We start from the raw sequence: 21,843 nt of genomic DNA, 5'->3' as shown, positions 1-21,843 counted from the left end.
CTTCCTGGTTCAATTTTGGTAGTTTATATGTTTCTAGGAATGCATCCATTTCTTCCAGATTGTCAAATTTGTTGGCATAGAGTTGCTCATAGTATGTTCTTATAATAGTTTGTATTTCTTTGGTGTTAGTTGTGATCTCTCCTCTTTCATTCATGATTTTATTTATTTGGGTCCTTTCTCTTTTCTTTTTGATAAGTCTGGCCAAGGGTTTATCAATTTTATTAATTCTTTCAAAGAACCAGCTCCTAGTTTGGTTGATTTGTTCTATTGATTTTTTGGTTTCTATTTCATTGATTTCTGCTCTGATCTTTTTTTTTTTTTTAAGATTTTATTTATTTATTTGACAGAGAGAAATCACAAGTAGGCAGAGAGAGAGGGGGGAAGCAGGCTCCCCGCTGAGCAGAGAGCCCGATGCGGGACTCGATCCCAGGACTCTGAGATCATGACCTGAGCCGAAGGCAGCGGCTTAACCCACTGAGCCACCCAGGCGCCCCTCTGCTCTGATCTTTATGATTTCTCTTCTCCTGCTGGGCTTAGGGTTTCTTTCTTGTTCTTTCTCCAGCTTCTTTAGGTGTAGGGTTAGGTTGTGTACCTGAGACCTTTCTTGTTTCTTGAGAAAAGCTTGTACCGCTATATATTTTCCTCTCGGGACTGCCTTTGTTGTGTCCCACAGGATTTTGAACCGTTGTATTTTCATTATCATTTGTTTCCATGATTTTTTTCAATTCTTCTTTAATTTCCCGGTTGACCCATTCATTCTTTAGAAGGATGCTGTTTAGTCTCCATGTATTTGTGTTCTTTCCAAACTTCCTCTTGTGGTTGAGTTCTAGCTTCAGAGCATTGTGGTCTGAAAATATGCAGGGAATGATCCCAATCTTTTGATACCGGTTGAGTCCTGATTTAGGACCGAGGATGTGATCTATTCTGGAGAATGTTCATTGAGCACTGGACCTTTTTGAGAAAAATACCCAGTATTACCTCATGGGACATGGGAATGCCAGAATAATTTTGTAAACTCTGCCTTAATTTTCACTTGGTAAAATCAGATTCAGCCTTTTCTTTTATGGACCTTTTAGTCCAAGATCCTGTGTCTTCCCATCAGCCCATTTCCTTCAACACTCCCCACAGTCACACGGCGGGTCATGGCAGTGACCTCAGAGCCTACCAGCCAGCCTCTCCCTGGCACGCCGGCGCTCACCAGACCGGAGCTTGAAACACAGTCCGGGCAAACACAGTCGAGGTGACCACAGAGGGGACTCCCAGGCAGAGGTCTTCACCACTAACCCACAGACGTCACTTCAGGATACATCTGATCAGGTAAGTACAGAAAACAAGAGGTCACCCTGGGGACTTTTGTGACACTGCGAAAGTACTTCTATTCTTTCCTTCGATTTTGGTGATGCTTCCAGAATAGCTGTGTGAGGAAGGGGCCCAGTTCGCTCTCTACCTCTGAGCAGAACCCTACCTCAGAGGACCTGACGGACCAGCGTTTGCCCCAGTGAGAAGCAAGCAGTGAGCGAGTCTTTGGCAATAGTCCACAGTGGATTCCATATCCCCCTTGGGATTTTAATGTCTTATTTTTATTTAATGCTCTTTAATTTAGTACTTCAGATGGGGAGGAAGTTTTGTCTACCTCCCCCAATTTTCTGGCACTGGCAAACACTTCTGGACTGTTCTTCCAACTCACCAACCCCGCTCTCCTTTCTCCTTTTTTCCCTTTTCCCCCACAAACGTCAAAAAAAGCAAAGCTACTTTGATCATGTTGACTGAAGAAAATCATCCTGCCTCTCCTTCCCTATCATTTTTTAAAAAGATTTTTTATTTATTTATCAGAGATCACAAGTAGGCCGAGAAGCAGGCAGAGAGAGAGGGAAGCAGGCTCCCTGCTGAGCAGACAGCCCGATGCAGGGCTCGATCCCAGGACCCTGGGATCATGACCTGAGCTGAAGGCAGAGGATTTAACCCACTGAGCCACCCAGGTGCCCCCCTATCATTTTTTTTTTTAACACAAGCCTTACTTACATGCCATCTAACATTTCCTTGCTCAAAGAAAATCCTGTTTATGCTGGATCTGCTTCCAGCGGGAATTGGAACTAGATGTTCATTATTGTTTCAGTTAGTACTATGTCTCCTGGCAGAAAAACTCAACCCAGTAGCTTACACACAGAGTGCTTTGTTTTCCTTAAACAGAGAGAAGTCTGAAGTGTAGAACACCCAAAAAGGCCGACAAATAAATTATGAGAAAATTAAGAGAATTATCAGTGTTGCTGAATACCAGATCAATATTAATAAAGCTAATTGTACTTTTACATAGCAGTAGCAATTGATTAGAAAATTAGATTTAAAAAAAAATAATAAAAGCTAGAATAGCAGGGGCTTCTGGGTGGCTCAGTCACTTAAGCCTCTGATTCTTTTTTTGTTTTGTTTTGTTTAAGCCTCTGAGTCTTGATTTTGGCTCAGTCATGATCTTAGGGTCCTGACACGGAGCCCCATATAGTTGGGCTTCACACTTGGGCGGCGGGGGAGGCCACTTTGGGATTCCCCCCTCTCCCCTGCCCCTCCTCTGCTCCTTACATAGGGTTGCTCTCTTATAAAATAAATTTTAATTAATTAATTAAATGAATAAAATAAATAAAATTAAATAGAAAGTACCTAGGAGTAAATCTATCCAAAGATGGGCAAAACCTCTATGGAGACAACTATAGAGCTTTATTAAGAGCCATTAAAGAAAGACGAAGTGAATGGTGAGATCTACCATGCTTCAGCCCAGCTCTGCAACATCACATAAACCATCCTCAGTGTCCTTCCTGGCGGTAGGTAGAATGGCATTAAATATGACCTGACCTCCCCAGCTCTGAAACAGACCCAGTTTCATGGCCCCTGGGTCTCACTCATACTTTTATTCCTGCTTATTTACACGTTGGTCCCCAAGTATGGAACCGCAACGGGGTGGTCCTCAATTCTAAGATCACTCTGTAATTGATCTAACTTCCTGCAAACCCTGTGAATTACAAATAACCCTATGCAACTGTATGGCTTACAAGGGCTGTATCATGGCTGACTTCATGGACTCTAACTCCTGAGCCCAGCTGCACAGAGTAGGCATTTAATAAAGATTTACTGAACATTGGCTGAACCAAGCTGCAGTGGGCTGTTCTCTAGAAATGGCAGCAAGTAGCTGGTATAAACAGAGATTATCTCAGGGTGGGACTTCTGGTTCGAAAGCAGTAGATTCTTAAAGAGTGGTTATTGTATGACCTTGGTATCTATTCCTCTATGAGAGAGGTAAAAATTCTATCCATTTGCAGAAAAGCTTCTGAAAGGAATAACTGTTACGGGGAGCCTGTGATTCATGGAGTTTGTCATGTTAACTCTTGTTAAAACAATGTCTCAAACTACTAACGTGCAGTCATTTTCTATGAATAATTCTGGCAAAATCCTTCATCCCCAACAGGTCATAAACAAGAAAGCAGGGAACATGAGCAAAGTGATTTATGGTATGCAAACTCACAGCAAAGTACAGACAGCTTGTGAGATACTCCAGAAACTGACAGCCTTTCTCCCAGGAATTTCTAAGTCAGCTCAGGTAAGCTCAGCTCAGGTAAGCATAGGGTGATGGGGAGGAAACGAGATAGGAGAAAGGGGGAAGCGAAGCAGAGACAAAGTATATAAAACAGAAAATACAAAATCTGGAGATGGTGCCCTATGCAGAATTTCGCCTTATGAACTATTTCTTAGAGACTCGATATATTTAGCCAGAGTATTTATACTTTTAACTCTGAAGATGGTGAATAAATAAGTCAGTAGTGAGCTTCTCGGGTATGCTGTGTTTCTTTTGTTCATTTATCAGGTTACTGCCTTTCTGATACATTTGTTAGACATCACGGGGGCCAGAAACAGATCCACTCCTTGGCCGAGATAGAGCAGTTCAGCTCTGAAACAGACAATCGGCCTTCAGTGCACTGTGATATTTGCATCTGTGGCTGCCACAGTTATTCTCAGGAATTATTCGTGCCTGGCTCTGCTCCCTACACATAAGTAAATTAAGGGACTAGAATCTGTGGGCATTTTCATTTTATCTTTTCCATGCCTTTTATTTTCAGATATTCTGCAATAAACCTATAAATGTAATCTGTGTTTATTTGGGCTTCTTCTTTTTTTCTTTTTCTTTTCTTTTTTTTTTTTTTTTTTTGAGAGAGACAGAAAGAGAATACATGTGTGGGCCAGGGGGGCTGGGGGGTCAGAGGGAGAGAGAGAGAACCTTAAGCAGCCTCCAGGCCCAGTGCAGAGCCCTGACATGGGAGCTCATTCTTAGGAATCTGCGACCGTGACCTGCGCCAAAATCAAGTCAGGCACTTAACCGACTGTGCCACCCAGGTGCCCGTATTTGGGCTTCTTTTTTTTTTTTTTTTTTTTTTTTTTTTGTTTATTTGTTTATTTTGAGAGAGAGAGACTGAGAGAGAGCATGAGACGGGAGGTCAGAGGGAGAAGCAGACTCCCCATGGAGCCGGGAGCTCCCTGGGAGTCCCCAGGGCTCCGGGACCATGACCCGAGCCGAAGGCAGCTGCCCAACCAACTGAGCCACCCAGGTGCCCGTATTTGGGCTTCTTAATTATGGTAATAACGCATGCTTGTTATTAAAAAATCTGAAAAGCATATAGAGTTATAAAGCCAAAACCCTCACCATCTTTGTCCCTCTTGCTAGTCCCATTCTCTTTAAATGTAGTCGCTGTTACCAGATTATTATTAATTTGTCACGCAGAGCCTGCCAGACTTTTCCTATGTGTGGACAAGTTCGTCATTTTAACAACGATAAGGTTAAAGTATACACATGTTTCAGCCTCTTGATTTTTTTTTTTTTTTTACTTAATGCTGTGTCATGGATACCTCTGTGTCATACACATAAATGAACCACTCATTCCTCATGTGCATTTGGACAGTTTTCATTTGTCCACCCTCAGAAACAGCACACCCATGAACATCCATGTCCTCACATCATCGATACTTACGCAGATGTTCCTGGGGAATAGAGTGCCCGAGATAGAAGCAGGGTCTTTTGCATTTTCAATAGATGACAGAATTGTCTCAAAAGGCAACTTTCTGGGGCACCTGAGTGGCTTAGTTCGTTGGGTGTCTAACTCTTGATTTTGGCTCAGGTCATGATCTTGTGGTCTGGGATCGAGCCCTGCTGAGCATGGAGCCTGCTTGGGATTCTCTCTCTCCCTCTGCGCCCCCCACCCCACGTGCCCTCTCCCTCAAATAAATAAATAAATAGGCACTGTTTTACATCCCTACCAACCATTGCCCATGCTCTCCCAATTTCAAAGGCAAGAAAAGAAAGAAAAGGAGGAGGGAACAGTTTATTGATTACTGAGGACATTGACCATCATCATATGTCTTGATTGACATCCTGTCAGTCAGTCACCTCTCAGTTGCTTCTTCGTGTCCTTTGTCCATTTTCCCTCCAATGGGTTGTCATTTTTTTCTTACGTGTCGGTAAGAGAGCTTTATTTACTATTGGTGTTGACCTTTTGTTATTTGTGTTGCAAATACTTTGTGTCCAGCTCTTATTTTTCATTTTGTCTACTGGATCTTTTTTTTTTTTAATGCAGAAGTTCTTAATAAATGTTACTTTGAAAAAAAAAAAACATTTCAAAACCAGAATAGTCATAGCCACAGTGGATAGTCTGTCAATCTGCTTATCTTCTTACTTGTTTTGCGTGAGAATAACCTACCAAAAGGAGAATTGGGGTTCTCTGGTTCATTTAGAATTTTTTCTGCTTTCTGTCATAAGTCAATCTCGAAGGCTTTTGAGGCCTGAGTTTCAAAGGGATAGTCTCCTCAGTGTTCCAGCCAGTACTGCCCTTTCCCTTTTTTTTAGCTTAGTTTTGTGAATTAGCTGTTTGATCTACTTACCACTCCAGGAGGGTTCTGTCGGTTCCTTAGAATAACATGAAATACGAATCCTCCCTGTAGGTAATATGTAATGTATTTTCTTCTCCTGCCAGGTTGTAATAGTGCTTTTTTATAAAAATGTGTTTGAAATGCATAGAGAACATCGAACTCCTGATGAGAAGAGCACAAATAAATTCAAAACAGACAGATACAGCTCAGGAGTGTGTGTTTGCTTCCTTAAACTCCCAGGTCAGTGTCCTCAGTCCACTTGGTGACCCGAATGGGCAGTTACCAGGCAGCGCATATGAGAGCAACAGCAGTCTGGGCTTCGAAAACCCCGTGACTGTCTGCCTCATTGACTCCCTCGATGATGTCGTGGAAGCTGGTGAAGCCAATCTGCAAAGATCCAAGAATGACATTGAGCAGGTAGGTGCAGGAGATGCTCGCGTTGATCTCATTTTAGAAACTTTTAAATCGTCGGGGCGCCTGGGTGACTCAGTGGGTTTAAGCCTCTGCCTTCAGTTCAGGTCATGATCTCAGGGTTCTGGGATCAAGCTGCACATCAGGCTCTCTGCTCTGTGGGGAGCCTGCTTCCTCCTCTCTCTCTGCCCGCCTCTCTGCCTACTTGTGATCTCTGTCTATCAAATAAATTTTAAAAATCTTAAAAAAAAAAAAAAAGAAAAGAAACCTTTTAATCATGAGGCCCCTGTGTGGCACAGTCGGTTAAGTGTCCAACTCTTGATTTTGGCTCAGGTCATGATCTCAGGGTTGTGAGATTGAGCCCAGCGTCAGGCTCTGTGCACGGTGCAGAGTCTGCCTAAGACTCTTTCTCCCTCTGCTCCTCTCTGTCACTCCCTCTCTTTAAAAAAGGTCCAGGGCAGCTTATATCATGGGACGAAGAAATATGTCTTTGGGTGGCCCTCTTAGTTGATACAAAGGATGTTGAGTCTTTAGCCCGACTGGAAGTACTTTCTTTGGGTCTTTTCCAAGAATGTCACCTTTCCTTATGTCACCATCAAGATCTTTGTTCCCTGTCCAGCCCTTCCAAAACCATTATCCACTGAGGTTACTCAGGTCACATAGTGATTCCTTCTAAATGCAGGTAGAAAATATGCTGGAAATGGCCTTGCTGGCCCTTGGAAAGATCCAAGAAGTATTTCTACAGCAGAACCGGGTTTCTGAGTCTTTAGTGACTATGACCTCTTCCATTGCTACTCTGATGCTGAGCAGGTAACAGAGGAGGAGGGGGGAGAGGTTCCTTTTAGGTTTTTGTTCCTTAGGAAACACACAGAAATTTATTTCCCTTTAATTTCTCCTTCCTTAGCCAAAACATGTCAACATGGCCTTTGAGCTCCTACAGTCTCTGGTCCCCAGCACCTGTGAGGTTAGTCTTTCCATCAGCCTCAGCTTTGCAAGAGCTCCTGAACAGACACCGGGGAGTCAATGTCCAAGTGAGTGTGAAATTGATTCTGATCCGATCGGAAAACAAAAGAAGGCTGGGTGCCCTGGATCTCTGTTTCACAGTGGTAGGAATGGAGGCTTCTTTTTTTTTTTTTTTTTTAAGATTTTATTTTTTACTTTTGAGAGAGAGAGCACACAAGCTGAGGGAAGGGGTAGAGGGAGGCGCAGACTCTCTGCCAAACAGTGGGCCCGATGCAGGACTCAGTCCCAGGACTCTGGGATCAGGACCTGAGCCAAAGGCAGACTCTTAACTAACTGAGCCACCCGGGCACCCGGGAATGGAGGCCTCTTAAAAATGATCCACGGTAGAAGTTGGGAGCATTGAACAGACTTCAGGATTTGACAGTTTCTGTGCTGGGGTTTGATTTGATGCATATACAGGGCGCCTGGGTGGCTCAGTGGGTTAAAGCCTCTGCCTTCAGCTCAGGTCATGGTCTCAGGGTCCTGGGATCGAGTCCCACATCAGGCTGTCTGCTTGGCAGGGAGCCTGCTTCCTCCTTTCTCTCTGCCTGCCTCTCTGCCTACTTGTGATCTCTCTCTGTCAAATAAATAAATAAAATCTTTTAAAAAAAAGTTTGAATTGGTGCATATACAAAGCTGGGAATACCTGGGTAAGTGTGGACTCAGTATATCAGCTTAGCTGCATCAGTACATTGTATTTCTTTCAGCGCTTACCTGAAAAACAGAAATAAGATTGGTGCCTTATCCGGGAGAGCAGAATACTTACTTCCTAGTAATCATGAATCCTCCAGGTATAAAGGTGTAAAAAAGTAATAATAATAATTCTGAGGGTCCCAATTAAATGACTCATCTTCAATTAATTCTTCCCATATGGTGTTCTAATGAGCAATATTTCACTTGAGATATTAGCAAAAGGAAAAATCCCAACATTTACTTTAACTATGGACACCGGACACCTTATTACTTATAGGGGTGTTATTTCTAAAGATTTTCTGAAGATTTCAGCAATGGATGAAACCGAGTTCTCTTGTCTCTAGTAACAGGACTAGCTTTCAGTCCCTTCAGGGATTTTGATGACAAGAACATTGTTGGAAGCATCGGGAGTGTGTTGCTAAGCTCTAATCATAAATTGTTCCAAGTTGATGACTTAATGGAAGATATCGAGGTATGACCTGATTATTAGGGAATGAAATAGAAGGGAATAGGAATTCTTGGAGAACAGGATGGAAGAAAGTCATTTGAGATTCGCAGCAGTCCCATTGTTTGATTATTCCCATCTCCAATGGGGAGCTTCTACAAGGAGGCCTCTTTTCCGTTAGAAGAAGGTGTTTCGGTCTGAGATTGTTCTTGTCCCTTCACGCCTGGCTCTTTGTTACCTATTAATACTCAAGGGAGGAAGACTTGGGAAGTTACATTCCATTTTCACTAGAAAGGAGACCGAAAGACGTCAGTGGATGGACCATCATGAACTTGAAGATTGATTTACTGTCTCCTTCTAGATCATGCTGTGGAGAAATGTTAGCATGGAAATCCATCACACCAGCCCCAATGTGAGCTCATATCATTTTATTATTGTAGTGAACATCACTTCCCTGGAGAAATCCCTGATCGTATGCATAGAACCTGAAAGTCACCTTTTAATGACACTTTACCTGGGGTTCCAGTATCAGCCGAACCACACCCACTTTGACCTTAACGTCTCCCTTCCAAAGACTCAGGTGTGGCAAAAAGGTAAAGCCCCAATCAGAAACTTACTTTTTTTTTTTTTTAAGATTTTATTTATTTATTTGACAGACAGAGATCACAAGTAGGCAGAGAGAGAGAGGAAGGGAAGCAGGCTCCCTGAATGTGGGGCTCAATCCCAGGACCCTGGGATCATGACCTGAGCTGAAGGCAGAGGCTTTAACCCACTGAGCCACCCAGGTGCCCCAGAAACTTATTCTGAAATCTTCGAAATGCATTTTCTTCTTCCATTTTTTTTTTTTTTTTTTACTTTTTATCTTGAGGTAACTGTGGGTTCTCATGCAATTGTGAAAAATTAAACAGATCTGTATCTCACCCAGTTTCTCCTACTGGTGACATCCTACTTAACTGTGGCACAATATCCTCACCAGGAAATGACACTGATACAATGTGTTGACCTCATTGGAATTCACCAGTGTTACATGCACTCATGTATATGTGTTTATTAGTTCTATGGAATTGCATCACATGTGTAAATATACATGACCATGAAATGCATTTTTTAAAAAGATGAATTGTGGAATGGATCGAGATCTATAGGTGATAAAGCAAATTTAGTATATATTTTTTTTAATTTTACTTATTTAAGCAGTCTTCACACCCCATGGGGGGCTCAAACTCATGACCCCAAGATCAAGAGTCACATGGTCTTCTGACTGAGCCAGCCAGATGCCCCAAATTCAGTAAAATGTTAATTATAGAATCTGTTCGGGGATTATTTGGGTGTTCACTGTGTAATAGTCCACTTTCTGCATGGTTGAAAATTTCCATCATGTTGAGAATAAAACCCCAGCACAGTGGTTTATGTCTATATTTCAACCTTTATTTCTAATCTTAGGTTTGGGTAAGGACAGAGGTGTCTCAGTAGGTCTTGGTGTAATACCAGACGGACTACTTTGTGGCTTAGAATAGTTAAGAATTTCTGCAGTACGTAAATAGGACCTGGATATACTTGACTGAGAGACATAGTCACCAGATATCAACTTTAAATGTAGTACTGGGGAGTCGGGATGGGGTCACAGGGAGATGGGCACAAAGGAGGGCATGTAATGTGATGAGCACCGGGTGTTATTTAAGACTGTTGCATCACTGAACTCTACCTCTGAAACTCGAGATACACTATATTGTTAATTTTTTAAAAAAATTTAAAGCTACAGGGAAGTGTTAAGAGCGAAGCCTTCGCATTTAAAAAACAATGGGATGGGGGGAGTCATCGGAATGGATAAAGCATGTCGAAGGCTCCTTCTGTTATGGTCCGCCCGGGCTGAGCGTGCTGCCCCTGGCTCTCATGTCGGCCTCACTGACACAGGACTCACTGCTGCAAGGCTCTGTCTGCGCTACCAGCGGGCGCTCTCCCCACCCGGAGCACGCGCTCCCGTCTTCCGTGCCCGTCTTGACAGTATCCTATTTGGAGCTGGAGGGGATCTTAGACAACCTCTGGTCCACAGTCCTTGTCTGAAAAGTGAGAAAGCTGGGGAGATTGTGGGACTCGCCGTAGCCCTTCCCAGCCACCTGGTGACAGAGCCAGACCTGGAATCGGGGCTCTCTTTCCGGCAACCGGTCTGGCTCTTTCCATCATGGCTTCGTTTGGGGGCTTCTTTTGCTCGCTAGGTCTTGTAGCTACTCATTGTGGTGGATGACGATTTCATTTTTCTAAAATTCATAAAATCCTGACCCCCTTAGACCTAAATCTTCATTCGTCAAAAAAAATAGTTTCAGGCGCCTGGGTGGCTCAGTGGGTTAAGCCACTGCCTTCAGCTCAGGTCATGATCTCAGGGTCCTGGGATCGAGTCAGAGAGCCTGCTTCCCTCTCTCTCTCTCTGCCTGCCTCTCCGTCTACTTGTGATTTCTGTCTGTCAAATAAATAAAATCTTTAAAAAAAATAGTTTCTAATTGGAACAGGAGTGATACAGAGCCCCAGGTTGCATCACCGGTCATTATTTTGAAAATCATTTGTGGGGCGCCTACGTGGCACAGGCAGGTAAGTGTCCGACCCTTGGCTTCAGCTCCAATCATGAGGTCAGGGTCATGGGATCCCTCTGTGCGCAGCATGGATTCTTCCTGAGACTCTCTCTCCCTCTGCCTCCTGCTCATAGTGCGCTCCTGCACACGCTTGCTCTCTCTCAGATGTTAAGAAAACAAAATCATTTGTTAATTCCAGGCTTAATCATTTCCCTATTTATAAAATAATGAGAATACATCCTTCATAAGGAAGGGTCTCATGGTACTTTTGTCCCATTTAAAAGGCAACTAAGCACTATTCTTGGTTCTCAGCTAAGGAATATACATGGGTGCTGAGCCCAGAGAGCCTGCGGCATGGGACCGGCCCCTACCACGTGACGGCCACATGGAATGAGGGCAAGGAGAGCACTCAGCAGACACCCGCCCGGCTCGCGGTGGCGACGGCCGTCGCGCAGTGTTATTTCTGGGACGGCCACAACAGCGTGTGGAAGAGCCGTGGATGCCACGTAAGAAGCCACGCCACTTGCTCTTTCTCTACCGCCTGCGCTGGCATAAAATGCAGAGCAACTCTTACCTTGTTTGGGGGGGCAGGGAGCCTAGAAAGAAAAATCCGCAGAAGGGAAATAAGTCAGCCTGGGAAAACGGAGAAGGAATGTGTGTAGTGGGCCAGGACAGTGCGACTCTTTGGAGCTGGCTTATGCCCCATATGTGTAATTTCTTTCCTAAACTCAGTCCAGGATGAATCTGACAGTTCTAGATACAGTAAGTAATATGCATAAGTTCTACAAATATTAAATAGTGGAGGGTAAAAGGAAAACTTATTGCTTAATAAAAGAGAACTTTTAGGGGTGCCTGGGTGACTCAGTTAAGCATCTGCCTTCAGTTCAGGTCATGATCCTAGGGTTCTGGTATCGAGCCCCATATCTGGCTCCCTGTTCAGCGGGGAGCTTCTTTCTCTCCTGCTTCCCCTGCTTATGCTTTTTCTCTGGCAAATAAAATCTTCAAAAAATAAAAATTAAAAAAAAAAGAACTTTTATAAAAATAAGCTAGCAGAGACACCTGGGTGGCTCAGTCAGTTAAGCATCTGCCTTCAGCTCAGGTCATGATCCTGGGGTCCTGGGATTAAGCCCTGCATCAGGCTCCCTGCTCAGCAGGGAGTCTGCTTCTTCCTTTCCCCCTCTGCTCGCTCTGCTTGTGCTCGCTCTCTCTCGCTTGCCCTCTCTGTCAAATGAATAAGTTAAATCTTTAAAAAAAAAATGCTAGCAGATTCTTGTACATTCCAGGCTAGGTGGGGACTTTCTTTCTTTCTTTTTAAGATTTTATTTATTTATTTGACAGAGATCACAAGTAGGCAGAGAGGCAGGCAGAGAGAGAGAGAAGGAAGCAGGCTCCCCGCTGAGCAGAGAGCCCGATGTGGGGCTCGATCCCAGGACCCTGGGATCATGACCTGAGCCAAAGTCAGAGGCTTCAACCCACTGAGCAACTCCAGGTGCCCCTAGGCGGGGACTTTCCACATGGTTACCTAATTCCAAGTGTGCACCCACTTTATTTTTTTTTTAAGATTTTATTTATTTGACAGAGAGAGAAATCACAAGTAGGCAGAGAGGCAGGCAGAGAGAGAGAGGGGGAAGGAAGCAGGCTCTCTGCTCAGCCAGGAGCCTGCTTCCCCCCACCCCCCACCTGCCTCTCTGCCTACTTGTGATTTCTGTCTGTCAAATAAATAAATAAAATCTATTTTAAAAAATGGCACTCTGCATTTTCACACTGGTGAATTTGTGCGATCCCATCTGATTTAGGTCCTGATTCAGCTGCACAAAGACTCTGGTGCAAGGTTCTGGAAATCATGAGGCTGTTCGTAAAAGAGCTGAGAGGGGTCATTCACACGGGAGTAGAGGGAAAGAGGATGCTCTGGAAGGCACTGACACCATTCATGGCCTCAGCAGAGATTTCTGGAAGATCTGAAGCAAAGCCTTTCTAGCAAATCCTCTACTTAGGAGTCTGTTCAATGGCAGATTCTGTTGTAGTCAAGGAGGGTGGGACCTGAGCTTCTGCCTTTCTAACAGGCTCCGAGGTGATGTCAGTGCTCCGAGTTGCGGAGACGGCACTTTGAGTAGCAAGACTCACCCAGCAGTGACCCCACTACTCACAAAAAGCACCAGGGGGTTTCCTGCCTCCTTGAAGGCCTGTACAGCGTTTGGACACCATGCAAGGAACAGAGCTGCCGAAGTCCTCCCAGGGCAAGAGATAGACCTGGCACCCAGAGCTTGACCTTGTGGCATGGAAAACAGTCAGTCACACCGACACACGAGTGTTGTTGGGCATGCTCTGGGTCTCTGTGTAAATGGTACCATTTGTACCATCCTTCTTTAACTTTTTTTTTTTTAAGATTTTATTTATTTGACAGGGAGAGAGAGCACAAGCAAGAGGAGTGGGAGAGGGAGAAGCAGACTCCGTGCTGAGCACGAAGCCCGATGCAGGGCTCTATTCCAGGCTCAGTTCCAGGACCCTGGGATCATGACCTGAGCCGAAGGCAGATGCTTAACCGATTGAGCCACTCAGGTGTCCCCTTTAACTTGTATTTTTCACTCAGCGTTTATGCACAATGCTATTATCTAGCTCTGACTCCTTCATTTTGACTGCTAGAGAATATCCCATCAGTAGAGAGTAGCAGCCCTCTACTTCTTTGTTTGTATGTTCCACTGTTACTGGCCATACACAGGTCGTTTCCGATTCTTTGGTTATGAACAGCAACGACGGAAACATTCTTTCTCACGTCTCCTTGTGTGCATGTGCAGACTTCCCCTGGGGTCTGTGTTCACTCCTGGAAGGGCCAGAGTCCGAGGCTGCCAGATCGCTCTCCACGCTGCTTCCTCCGGCCTCCGCGACCACCAGCACTGAATACGCAGCCCGGACAGTTTTCCCGCTCAGGACTGCCTAGGTTTGCGTTTTATGATTGTCCCTTCCTTAGCACTCTGTTCAGTTAGAATCAGCGTCTTGGTTCTATTTACAGGTTGGGCCACAGAGCACGGTCTTGAGGACACAGTGTCTCTGTAACCGCCTGGCCTACTTGGGCAGCGACTTCTTCATTGTGCCCCAGACCGTGAACATTAAGGACACGATCAAGCTGTTCCTTCATGTGACCAACAACCCTGTTGGGGTGTCTTTGCTGGCCAGCCTTTTCGGATTCTATATACTCACGTGTGTGGGGGCTTGGAGAAAGGATCAAGCAGACATGCAGCAGGTGAGACATTGATTCTAGAAGCTTTACCACAGTGTCTTGAGTGTGTTGAACAAGATGGAAAAAAACCCTTGACCAGAAGAGGCTGGTAGCATGGTACTTGGTGTCGTAGAAATTCAGGGGGGACTTTTTTTTTTTTTTTTAATTTTATTTATTTATTTGACAGAGAGAAATCACAAGTAGTCGGAGAGGCAGGCAGAGAGAGAGAGAGAGAGAGGGAAGCAGGCTCCCTGCTGAGCAGAGAGCCCGATGCGGGACTCGATCCCAGGACCCTGAGATCATGACCTGAGCCGAAGGCAGCGGCTTAACCCACTGAGCCACCCAGGCGCCCCCAGGGGGGACTTTTCTTAAGTTTCTCTTCATGTCTCCTGTCTGCTTAGCAACTTAATGCTCTATCTCCTTTTTTTTTTGTTCTTTTCCTTTAGTGGAGGTTGAACCTTCCTGTGATTTGTTTAGTTTAGGAATCACCCAGAGCATCTAGAGAACGTAACCAAAATCGAATGCAAGTTTGTCTCACTTTATACACTGGATATGAAAGTTATGTGGAAGTGAAATGAGAATTTCATGTAACTGCGATAGATAAGAAAACTGTAAGGAATCTCTTTTTTTCTTTTTTTAAAAGATTTTATTTATTTATTTGACAGACAGAGATCACAAGTAGGTAGAGAGGCAGGCAGAGAGAGGGGAGGGAAGCAGACTTCCTGCTGAGCAGAGAGCCTGACGCGGGGCTCGATCCTAGGACCCTGAGATCGTGACCTGAGCCGAAGGCAGAGGCTTAACCCACTGAGCCACCCAGGCGCCCAAGGAATCTCTTTTTTGAATAACAACAAAAAATCCCTTGATGACAGCTGCTGCTGCTTTTTTTTTTTTAAAGATTTATTTATTTATTTTAGAAAGAGCAAGTGCACAGGGGAAAGGACGGAGGGAGAGGGAGAAAGAAACATAAGCAGATTCTGTGCTGAGTATAGAGCCTTTCGCAGGCCTCAATCTCACAGTCCTGAGATCACAACCTGAGCTGAAATCAGGTGTCAGATGCTCAACCGACATGTTGTCCCGCGGATGCCCCGCGCCCTGATGACAGCCTCTTCTTAGCATCCATTGCATGCGTCTTTTATTCATATGTTTTCTTACCCTTGGAAATTCTAGAATACATGCCATCCATTTCTATGTTGCTATGGGTGAAGAGTTGCCAGTTTTTGTAAATAAAAACATAGGACACCCAGTTAAATTTGAATTTCATATACTGAATGCATTTTTAGTGTAAGCGTGCTCCCCAGTGATTCATCGTTTATCAGAGATTCACACTTAAGTAAGTGTCCTCCAGGTTGTGTGATAACCCTCTCTGCAGGGGAGGGAGATGGAAAGATTTTGAAGCCCAAGACCTGATTGGGGATTCTGTGACTATTTCATTTTCGAGGCATAAAGCTGGGTCTTCCAGCCTTCACCGCTGTTCCGTCCCTTGGGTCTGCTTGTTTACCTCCCACTCGCAAGTCCCCCTTGCTCTCCATCGGGTTGTTGAAGCTGGACCGCTCATCCTCCTGCTTCTCAAGCCAAGATCCTTCTTGGTTCTGCTTTCCCTGCAGGTGAAGGTCACTGTCCCAGCCGATAATGGCCCCAGCTCTCAGTTTCACTGCCTGCTTCAGGTCTCCACTGGCTATCGAAGAAGGGCTGCCACAACAGCTAAGGTTAGTGAAATGGGTGGTCTTCGCCCTTGGCCTTGTGTCTTCTAGCGCACAAGATGCGCTCTGCCCTGGTGACACCCCGCCCTCCGGGAGCACGTTAGGAGCACAGGTCCTGGTTCTTTTTTTTTTTTTTTTAAAGATTTTATTTTATTTATTTGAGAGAGAGAGACAGTGAGAGAGAGCACGAGCGAGGAGAAGGTCAGAGAGCGAAGCAGACTCCCCATGGAGCTGGGAGCCTGATGTGGGACTCGATCCCGGGACTCCAGGATCACACCCTGAGCTGAAGGCAGTCGTCCAACCAACTGCGCCACCCAGGCGTCCCACAGGTCCTGGTTCTAAACTGTACGTGTGTAGAGTCCACTGAACTTGTCCAGCACCCCCAATGACTTTACCTTGGTAGTTTTCTCTGTCTCCTTTTCCCTGAAGGATAAACTCCAGGGGTCATGTTAGAACGTCCTGCATTTTATCTTTCCTTGTTGTGTTTTAGGTGGTTATCACCCTTTATGGATCAGAGGGACGGAGTGAGCCCCATCACCTTTGTGACCCCCAGAAGGCAGTGTTCGAGCGAGGGGGACCGGATGTCTTCCTCCTCACCACCCAGGCCTCCCTCGGGGAGTTGCACGGCCTGAGGCTCTGGCGTGACAACTCGGGGGTGGCCCTTCTTGGTGAGTACCTGCGTCGGGCGGCCTTGTCCTTCCTTCTCTGGGGATCCCCCAGTCTGGGGCAAGACCAGCATGCCACCGCCACGCAGAACAATTTAACACTTTGGGCCAAATCATAACAAATGACTAGTAGATTTAAATTTCAAAGCATCTACAAAGGGGAAACTCTGAAAAGAAACAGGGAAAATTAACAATAGGATTCTGTGTGGATGGTAAAGTGACAGGTGATTTTTGTCTTTTATTTTCATTTAATGGTGTTATGATTGTGAAGACCAAATCATGGCAATTTACTGCCCAAAGTGTTGTAAATGAGAAGTATCCCTACACATGAAAAATATCTTTATTTTTTAAAAGATTTTATTTATTTATTTGAGATAAAGAGTGAGCAAGTGAGAGAGAGAGAGAAAGAGAGCGTGAGCAGGGGAGGGGCAGAGGTAGAGGGAGAAGGAGACATCCCACTCAGCTAGGAGCCCAACACAAGGCTTGATCCTAGGACCATGGGATCATGACCTGAGCCAAAGCAGACACTTAACCAACTGAGCCAGCCAGGTGCCCCAGAAAAATATCTTTGAAGAGTAAACTTAATAAATGACTCTTCACTAAAAATACACTCTCAGTCAATATTAAGAGCTTTAGAAGAGAGGAAAGGAGGGCAGAATCCTGATGTGGGACAGGCCCAGGGAATTTGTGAGGAACAGGGTCAGTGATGACATGCATGAAGTCCACGTGCTTCTGCTCTTCTGCCGCCGCACTCAGAACGAGGGGAGGTGCGTGGAGAGAGTAAAGATGGCGTTAACTGAGATCAAGACTATTGACCGGGATTAGGAAAAAAAGAAGGGAATGGAGTCAAAGGTCTAAGGCACAGGGACTCTGGTCAGTCAGTTGCTGAGTGTTGCCCACCTGTAAAGAGTACACTCCCTGGGGCGCCTGGGTGGCTCAGTGGGTTAAAGCCTCTGCCTTCGGCTCGGGTCACAATCCCAGGGTCCTGGGATGGAGCCCCGCATCGGGCTCTCTGCTCAGCAGGGAGCCTGCTTCCTCCTCTCTCTCTCTGCCTGTCTCTCTGCCCACTTGTGATCTCTGTCTGTCAAATAAATAAATAAAGTCTTAAAAAAAAAAATCACTGACCCTCAACCCTGGCCCACCAAGTGACACTCAGCTCTTTTCCAAAAAAAAAAAAAGAAGAGCGCACTCCCTGCCCAAAAGCATTAGCAGCAGGAGTCTCTCCGCGCTACGTGAGGCCAGTCGAGTCTAAGCATTTGCTTGCTGTTTGCTCTGTTCAGGCATCTACAAAGCACTTGGACACTGACTGTGGTTTGATTTATAAAGGAGAGTAACATATAATGGGCCCCTGAAGAGATGCATAATGTCGTTGATCATCAAAAATGCAAATTAAAAGCACAGTGAGAGCACTGGACATCTCGTCCAGAATGACTGCAATGAAGTCTGACAAAATCGAGTTGGGGTGACGTTGGGGTGACGTTGGGAGCCACTGGAACTCATGCGCCTCAGGCAGGAGCACACAGCGGTGCAGCCACATGAACGGATGGTTTGCAGGGCTTGTCAAGGCCAATAGACAGGTACCACGTGACCCAGAAATTGCACTGCTGGGTGATCACCCAAGACCAATGAAAATGCACGTCCGTTCCAGGACTTACACACATACATTCATAGCAGCTTTGTTAATAGTCATCCAAAACTAGGAACAGCACACGTGCCCATCAGGTGAATGAAGAAACAAATGTTAGCATGTTCATTTAAAGGAGTACAACCCACCAACACAAAGAATGATCTATTGGTACAGTGACGCGGGTGAATGCCAGAAACATTTTACAAAGCAGAAGAAGCCAGACACAAAAGGAAACATGCCATATGCATCCACATGTATGAAATTCTAGAAAAAGCTAACTAGTCTGAGGGACAGAAAGCAGGTCAGTGGTCACCTGGGGCCGGGGTGGCCCTCAGCGGGGCTGACTGGAAAGGGGCACAGGGAACTTTTGGGGGTGATAATTTGATGGTGGTGGTGCTTACACAGTATTTACATTTCTCAAAATGTGTTGAACTGTAGAGTGTAGAGAACCCAGTAGGATGAGAAGTCCTTAATATGAATGTTGAAGACCAGTCCCCACCCGCCAGGGACGCCCCTTCAGGCCCTGGTGACGAAGACAGAGGCAGGTGGGCTGTACGAAGAGGCGACTGGCGTGTATGAACAAGGAGGGTTAAGGGAGACATACACACACTGGAGTGTTCCCGAATGACAGAAGGCTGCGTTCTGGTTTTGATACATGAATTCCCTGAGAGGTCAGGAAGGGAACACTTGGATCAGCTCTTGTCTCTTTCTTTAGTTCTTGCCTCACAATGAAAAGAATCCATTTCCCGACAGGACAAGATTACCTCTTGTTGCAGCATCTGGTTCGCGCCCCCCACCCCCGTAACATACCTACCTTCATTTTACCGTAGGTGCGTAAACCAGGTCACTGTCGGTGACCTGGCAGGTGAATGGAAATGGTACTTCCTGTGCAACTGTTGGCTGGCGGTGACCTCGGAGAGTGCGAGCGTGACCGGGTCTCTGTGCCAGTCTCGAAGAAAGAGCTCTTTCCCTTTAGGTATTGGTGGGAAATGGTGGTCTGCAGGTGACTGTGCGCGTTTTTCTTCATTCTTTCTGCTGCTCGGATGGGATGATGCCAATTGACCTGTCTTCAGGTTTGCGGATTGTTTCCTCTGCCTGCTCAGATCTGCCGTGGAGCCTTTCCAGTGAACTTTGCATTTCAATGCATGTGTTTTTCAACTGTGGCCTTTCTGTGTGGTTCTCTTAAAAAACAATTTCTGTCTATTTACTGATGTTTTCTATTTGGCAAGACGCCTTTCTCATTCACTTTCCTTTAGTTCTTTACACATGGTTGTCTTTGGTTCTTTGAACACATTTAATATAGCTGATTTGGGGGCGGCTGGGTGGCTCAGTCCTTAGGCGTCTGCCTTCAGCTTGGGTCATGATCCCAGAATCCTGGGATCGAGCCCTGCATTGGGCTCCCTGCTCACAGGGAGCCTGCCTCTCCCTCTGCCTGTTACTCCCCCTGCTTGTGTGTGCTCTCTCTCTCTCTTTCTGTCAAATAAGTAAATAAAATCTTTTTTTTTTTTAATAGCTTATTCAGGGGTGCCTGAGTGGCTCAGTGGGTTGAGCATCTACTTCAACTTGGGTTGTGATCCCAAGGTCCTGGGATCGAGTTCCGCATCAGGCTCCTTGATCGGCAGGGAGCCTGCTTCTCCCTCTTTCTGCTGCCCCCCCTGTTTGTGCACGCGCTCTTGCTCTCTCGCTATCTCGCTCTCTCTCACAAATAAATAAAATCTTTTAAAAATAGCTTATTTAAAGTCTCTTTCTAGTATATCCTGTGTCTTGGCTTCCTCAGGGACAGTGTATTTATGGCTGTGTATGTGCACACACATATGCATGAGTGAGATATACTTTGTCATTTCTTTTTGTGTCTTGTGATCTTTTGTTAAAAACTGACCATTTTAAATATATTTTTTAAAGATTTTATTTATTTGTCAGAGATCACAAGTAGGCAGAGAGGCAGGCAGGTGGGTGGGGAGCAGGCTTCCTGCTGAGCAGAGTCCAATGCGAGGCTCGATCCCAGGACCCTGAGATCATGACCTGAGCCAAAGGCAGATACTTTAACCCACTGAGCCACCCAGGCGCTCCAAACTGACTATTTTAAATAACGGAATGTGGTGATGCTGGAAATCATATTTCCTTTCCCTGCTCCAGGATTTGTTGTTCTTAGTAGTTGTCATTGTTATCTGGTTAGTGACTTTTTCTTTTTTTTTTTTAAACTTTTTTTTTTTTTAAGATTTTATGTATTTATTTGACAGAGAGAACTCACAAGTAGATGGAGAGGCAGGCAGAGAGAGAGGAGGAGAAAGCAGGCTCCCTGCTGAGCAGAAAGCCCGATGCAGGACTTGATCCCAGGACCCTGAGATCATGACCTGAGCCGAAGGCAGCGGCTTAACCCACTGAGCCACCCAGGTGCCCGGTTAGTGACTTTTTCTGAATGAATTCTGTGTTCATCATGGCTTGCAGGTGAAGTTTCCACTCACTTAGTTTCATGGTGATTTAATGTTTAGACAGAAGTTTTGTAAATGCCTGGAACCAGTAAGCCTCCCAGTCTTTGCTGGGAGTTTTGTGGGCGAGTCATGGCATCCCTTCGCCACTCTCCCTCCCCCCACCCATGAAACACTTTTAATTCCCGTTACCCTACACCAGGCAACTCCCGCCTGTGTACTACCTTCTTCCAGACCGGGAGCCTAGAAATCCTGTGACTTCCCTGCTTACCACTATTTTTTCTAATTCCACTTCTCCTCAGAGAGATTTATCCTGTTTTTAAGCCCAGCCAGTATGTGTTATTCTTTCTTTTTGTAGCTTATTGATAGTTCCTCCACATTTGGAGCAGAGCAGGTGCTCAAAGTGTGAATTTACTGAACTACCTTGAGTGGAAGCCTGATGCAAACTTTGTAGAGCAAAAGATTTATCAAAACTCTTAGGAAGTTTTAAAAAAAAAAACCAGTTTTTAATTTTAAACTCTCATACAATATAAATTAAACTTATCCTCAAAAACCTCATGTCCAGGGGTGCCTGGGTGGCTCAGTCATTAAGCATCTGCCTTTGGCTCAGGTCATGATGCCAGGGTCCTGGGATCGAGCCCCGCATCAGTCTCCTGGCTCAGCGGGAAGCCTGCTTCTCCCTCTCCCGCTCCCCATGCTTGTGTTCCCTCTCTCACTGAGTCTTTCTCTGTCAAATAAATAAATAAAATATTTTTTTAAAAAATCTGGTGTCCTAAAATCACAAAGGAGTCCCACTGCCATGTCATTTGGAAGCATCTTGATAGAGGTAGCAGATGGTGGCTGAGTTGTCACGGTGAGCTTGTGGCCGGACAAAATACATCTTGGCCTGGGACGCCATCAGGATGCCAACTCACGTCTGTCCTGTTCTCATTTATCTTCTTAGACACCTGTTCTCGTCCCTCATTGTAGAGAAGCTCACCCAGGACCATCCGTGGCTCTCGGTCTTAACTCGACATCCCTGGAACCGGTTTACGAGAGTCCAAAGACTCACTTGCTGCCTGACGTCGCTGCTGTGCAACATGGTGGTCAGTGTTGTGTTCTGGAGGAGAAGCAGCAGCACAGCTGAGAGAGACGAGCCAGGTGCGGGTGAGCCTGGCGTGCGGTGTTGGTGGCGCGCAATCCG

The 21,843-nt window shown here is 45.5% G+C and overlaps 1 protein-coding gene across 1 annotated transcript in view; it reads left to right on the top strand.

The window, feature by feature from the left end:
• PKD1L3 (polycystin 1 like 3, transient receptor potential channel interacting) overlaps positions 1-21,843 on the top strand; it is a 69,504-nt gene that overhangs the window by 16,494 nt on the left and 31,167 nt on the right. Inside the window, 16 exon segments of the mRNA XM_044260055.1 lie at positions 1,129-1,195; positions 1,197-1,317; positions 3,455-3,586; positions 6,145-6,321; positions 6,998-7,125; positions 7,220-7,350; positions 8,355-8,482; positions 8,817-9,048; positions 11,335-11,528; positions 14,033-14,263; positions 15,844-15,945; positions 16,430-16,595; positions 16,598-16,607; positions 19,062-19,135; positions 19,138-19,207; positions 21,604-21,800. Coding sequence (XP_044115990.1) covers positions 1,129-1,195; positions 1,197-1,317; positions 3,455-3,586; positions 6,145-6,321; positions 6,998-7,125; positions 7,220-7,350; positions 8,355-8,482; positions 8,817-9,048; positions 11,335-11,528; positions 14,033-14,263; positions 15,844-15,945; positions 16,430-16,595; positions 16,598-16,607; positions 19,062-19,135; positions 19,138-19,207; positions 21,604-21,800 — 2,160 coding nt within the window.

This window comes from Neovison vison, chromosome 7, assembly GCF_020171115.1.
Source record: "Neovison vison isolate M4711 chromosome 7, ASM_NN_V1, whole genome shotgun sequence".
Taxonomy (NCBI): domain Eukaryota; kingdom Metazoa; phylum Chordata; class Mammalia; order Carnivora; family Mustelidae; genus Neogale; species Neogale vison.
The sequence above is the reverse complement of the archived record's forward strand: the minus strand, read 5'-3'. Positions and strand labels throughout refer to the sequence as shown.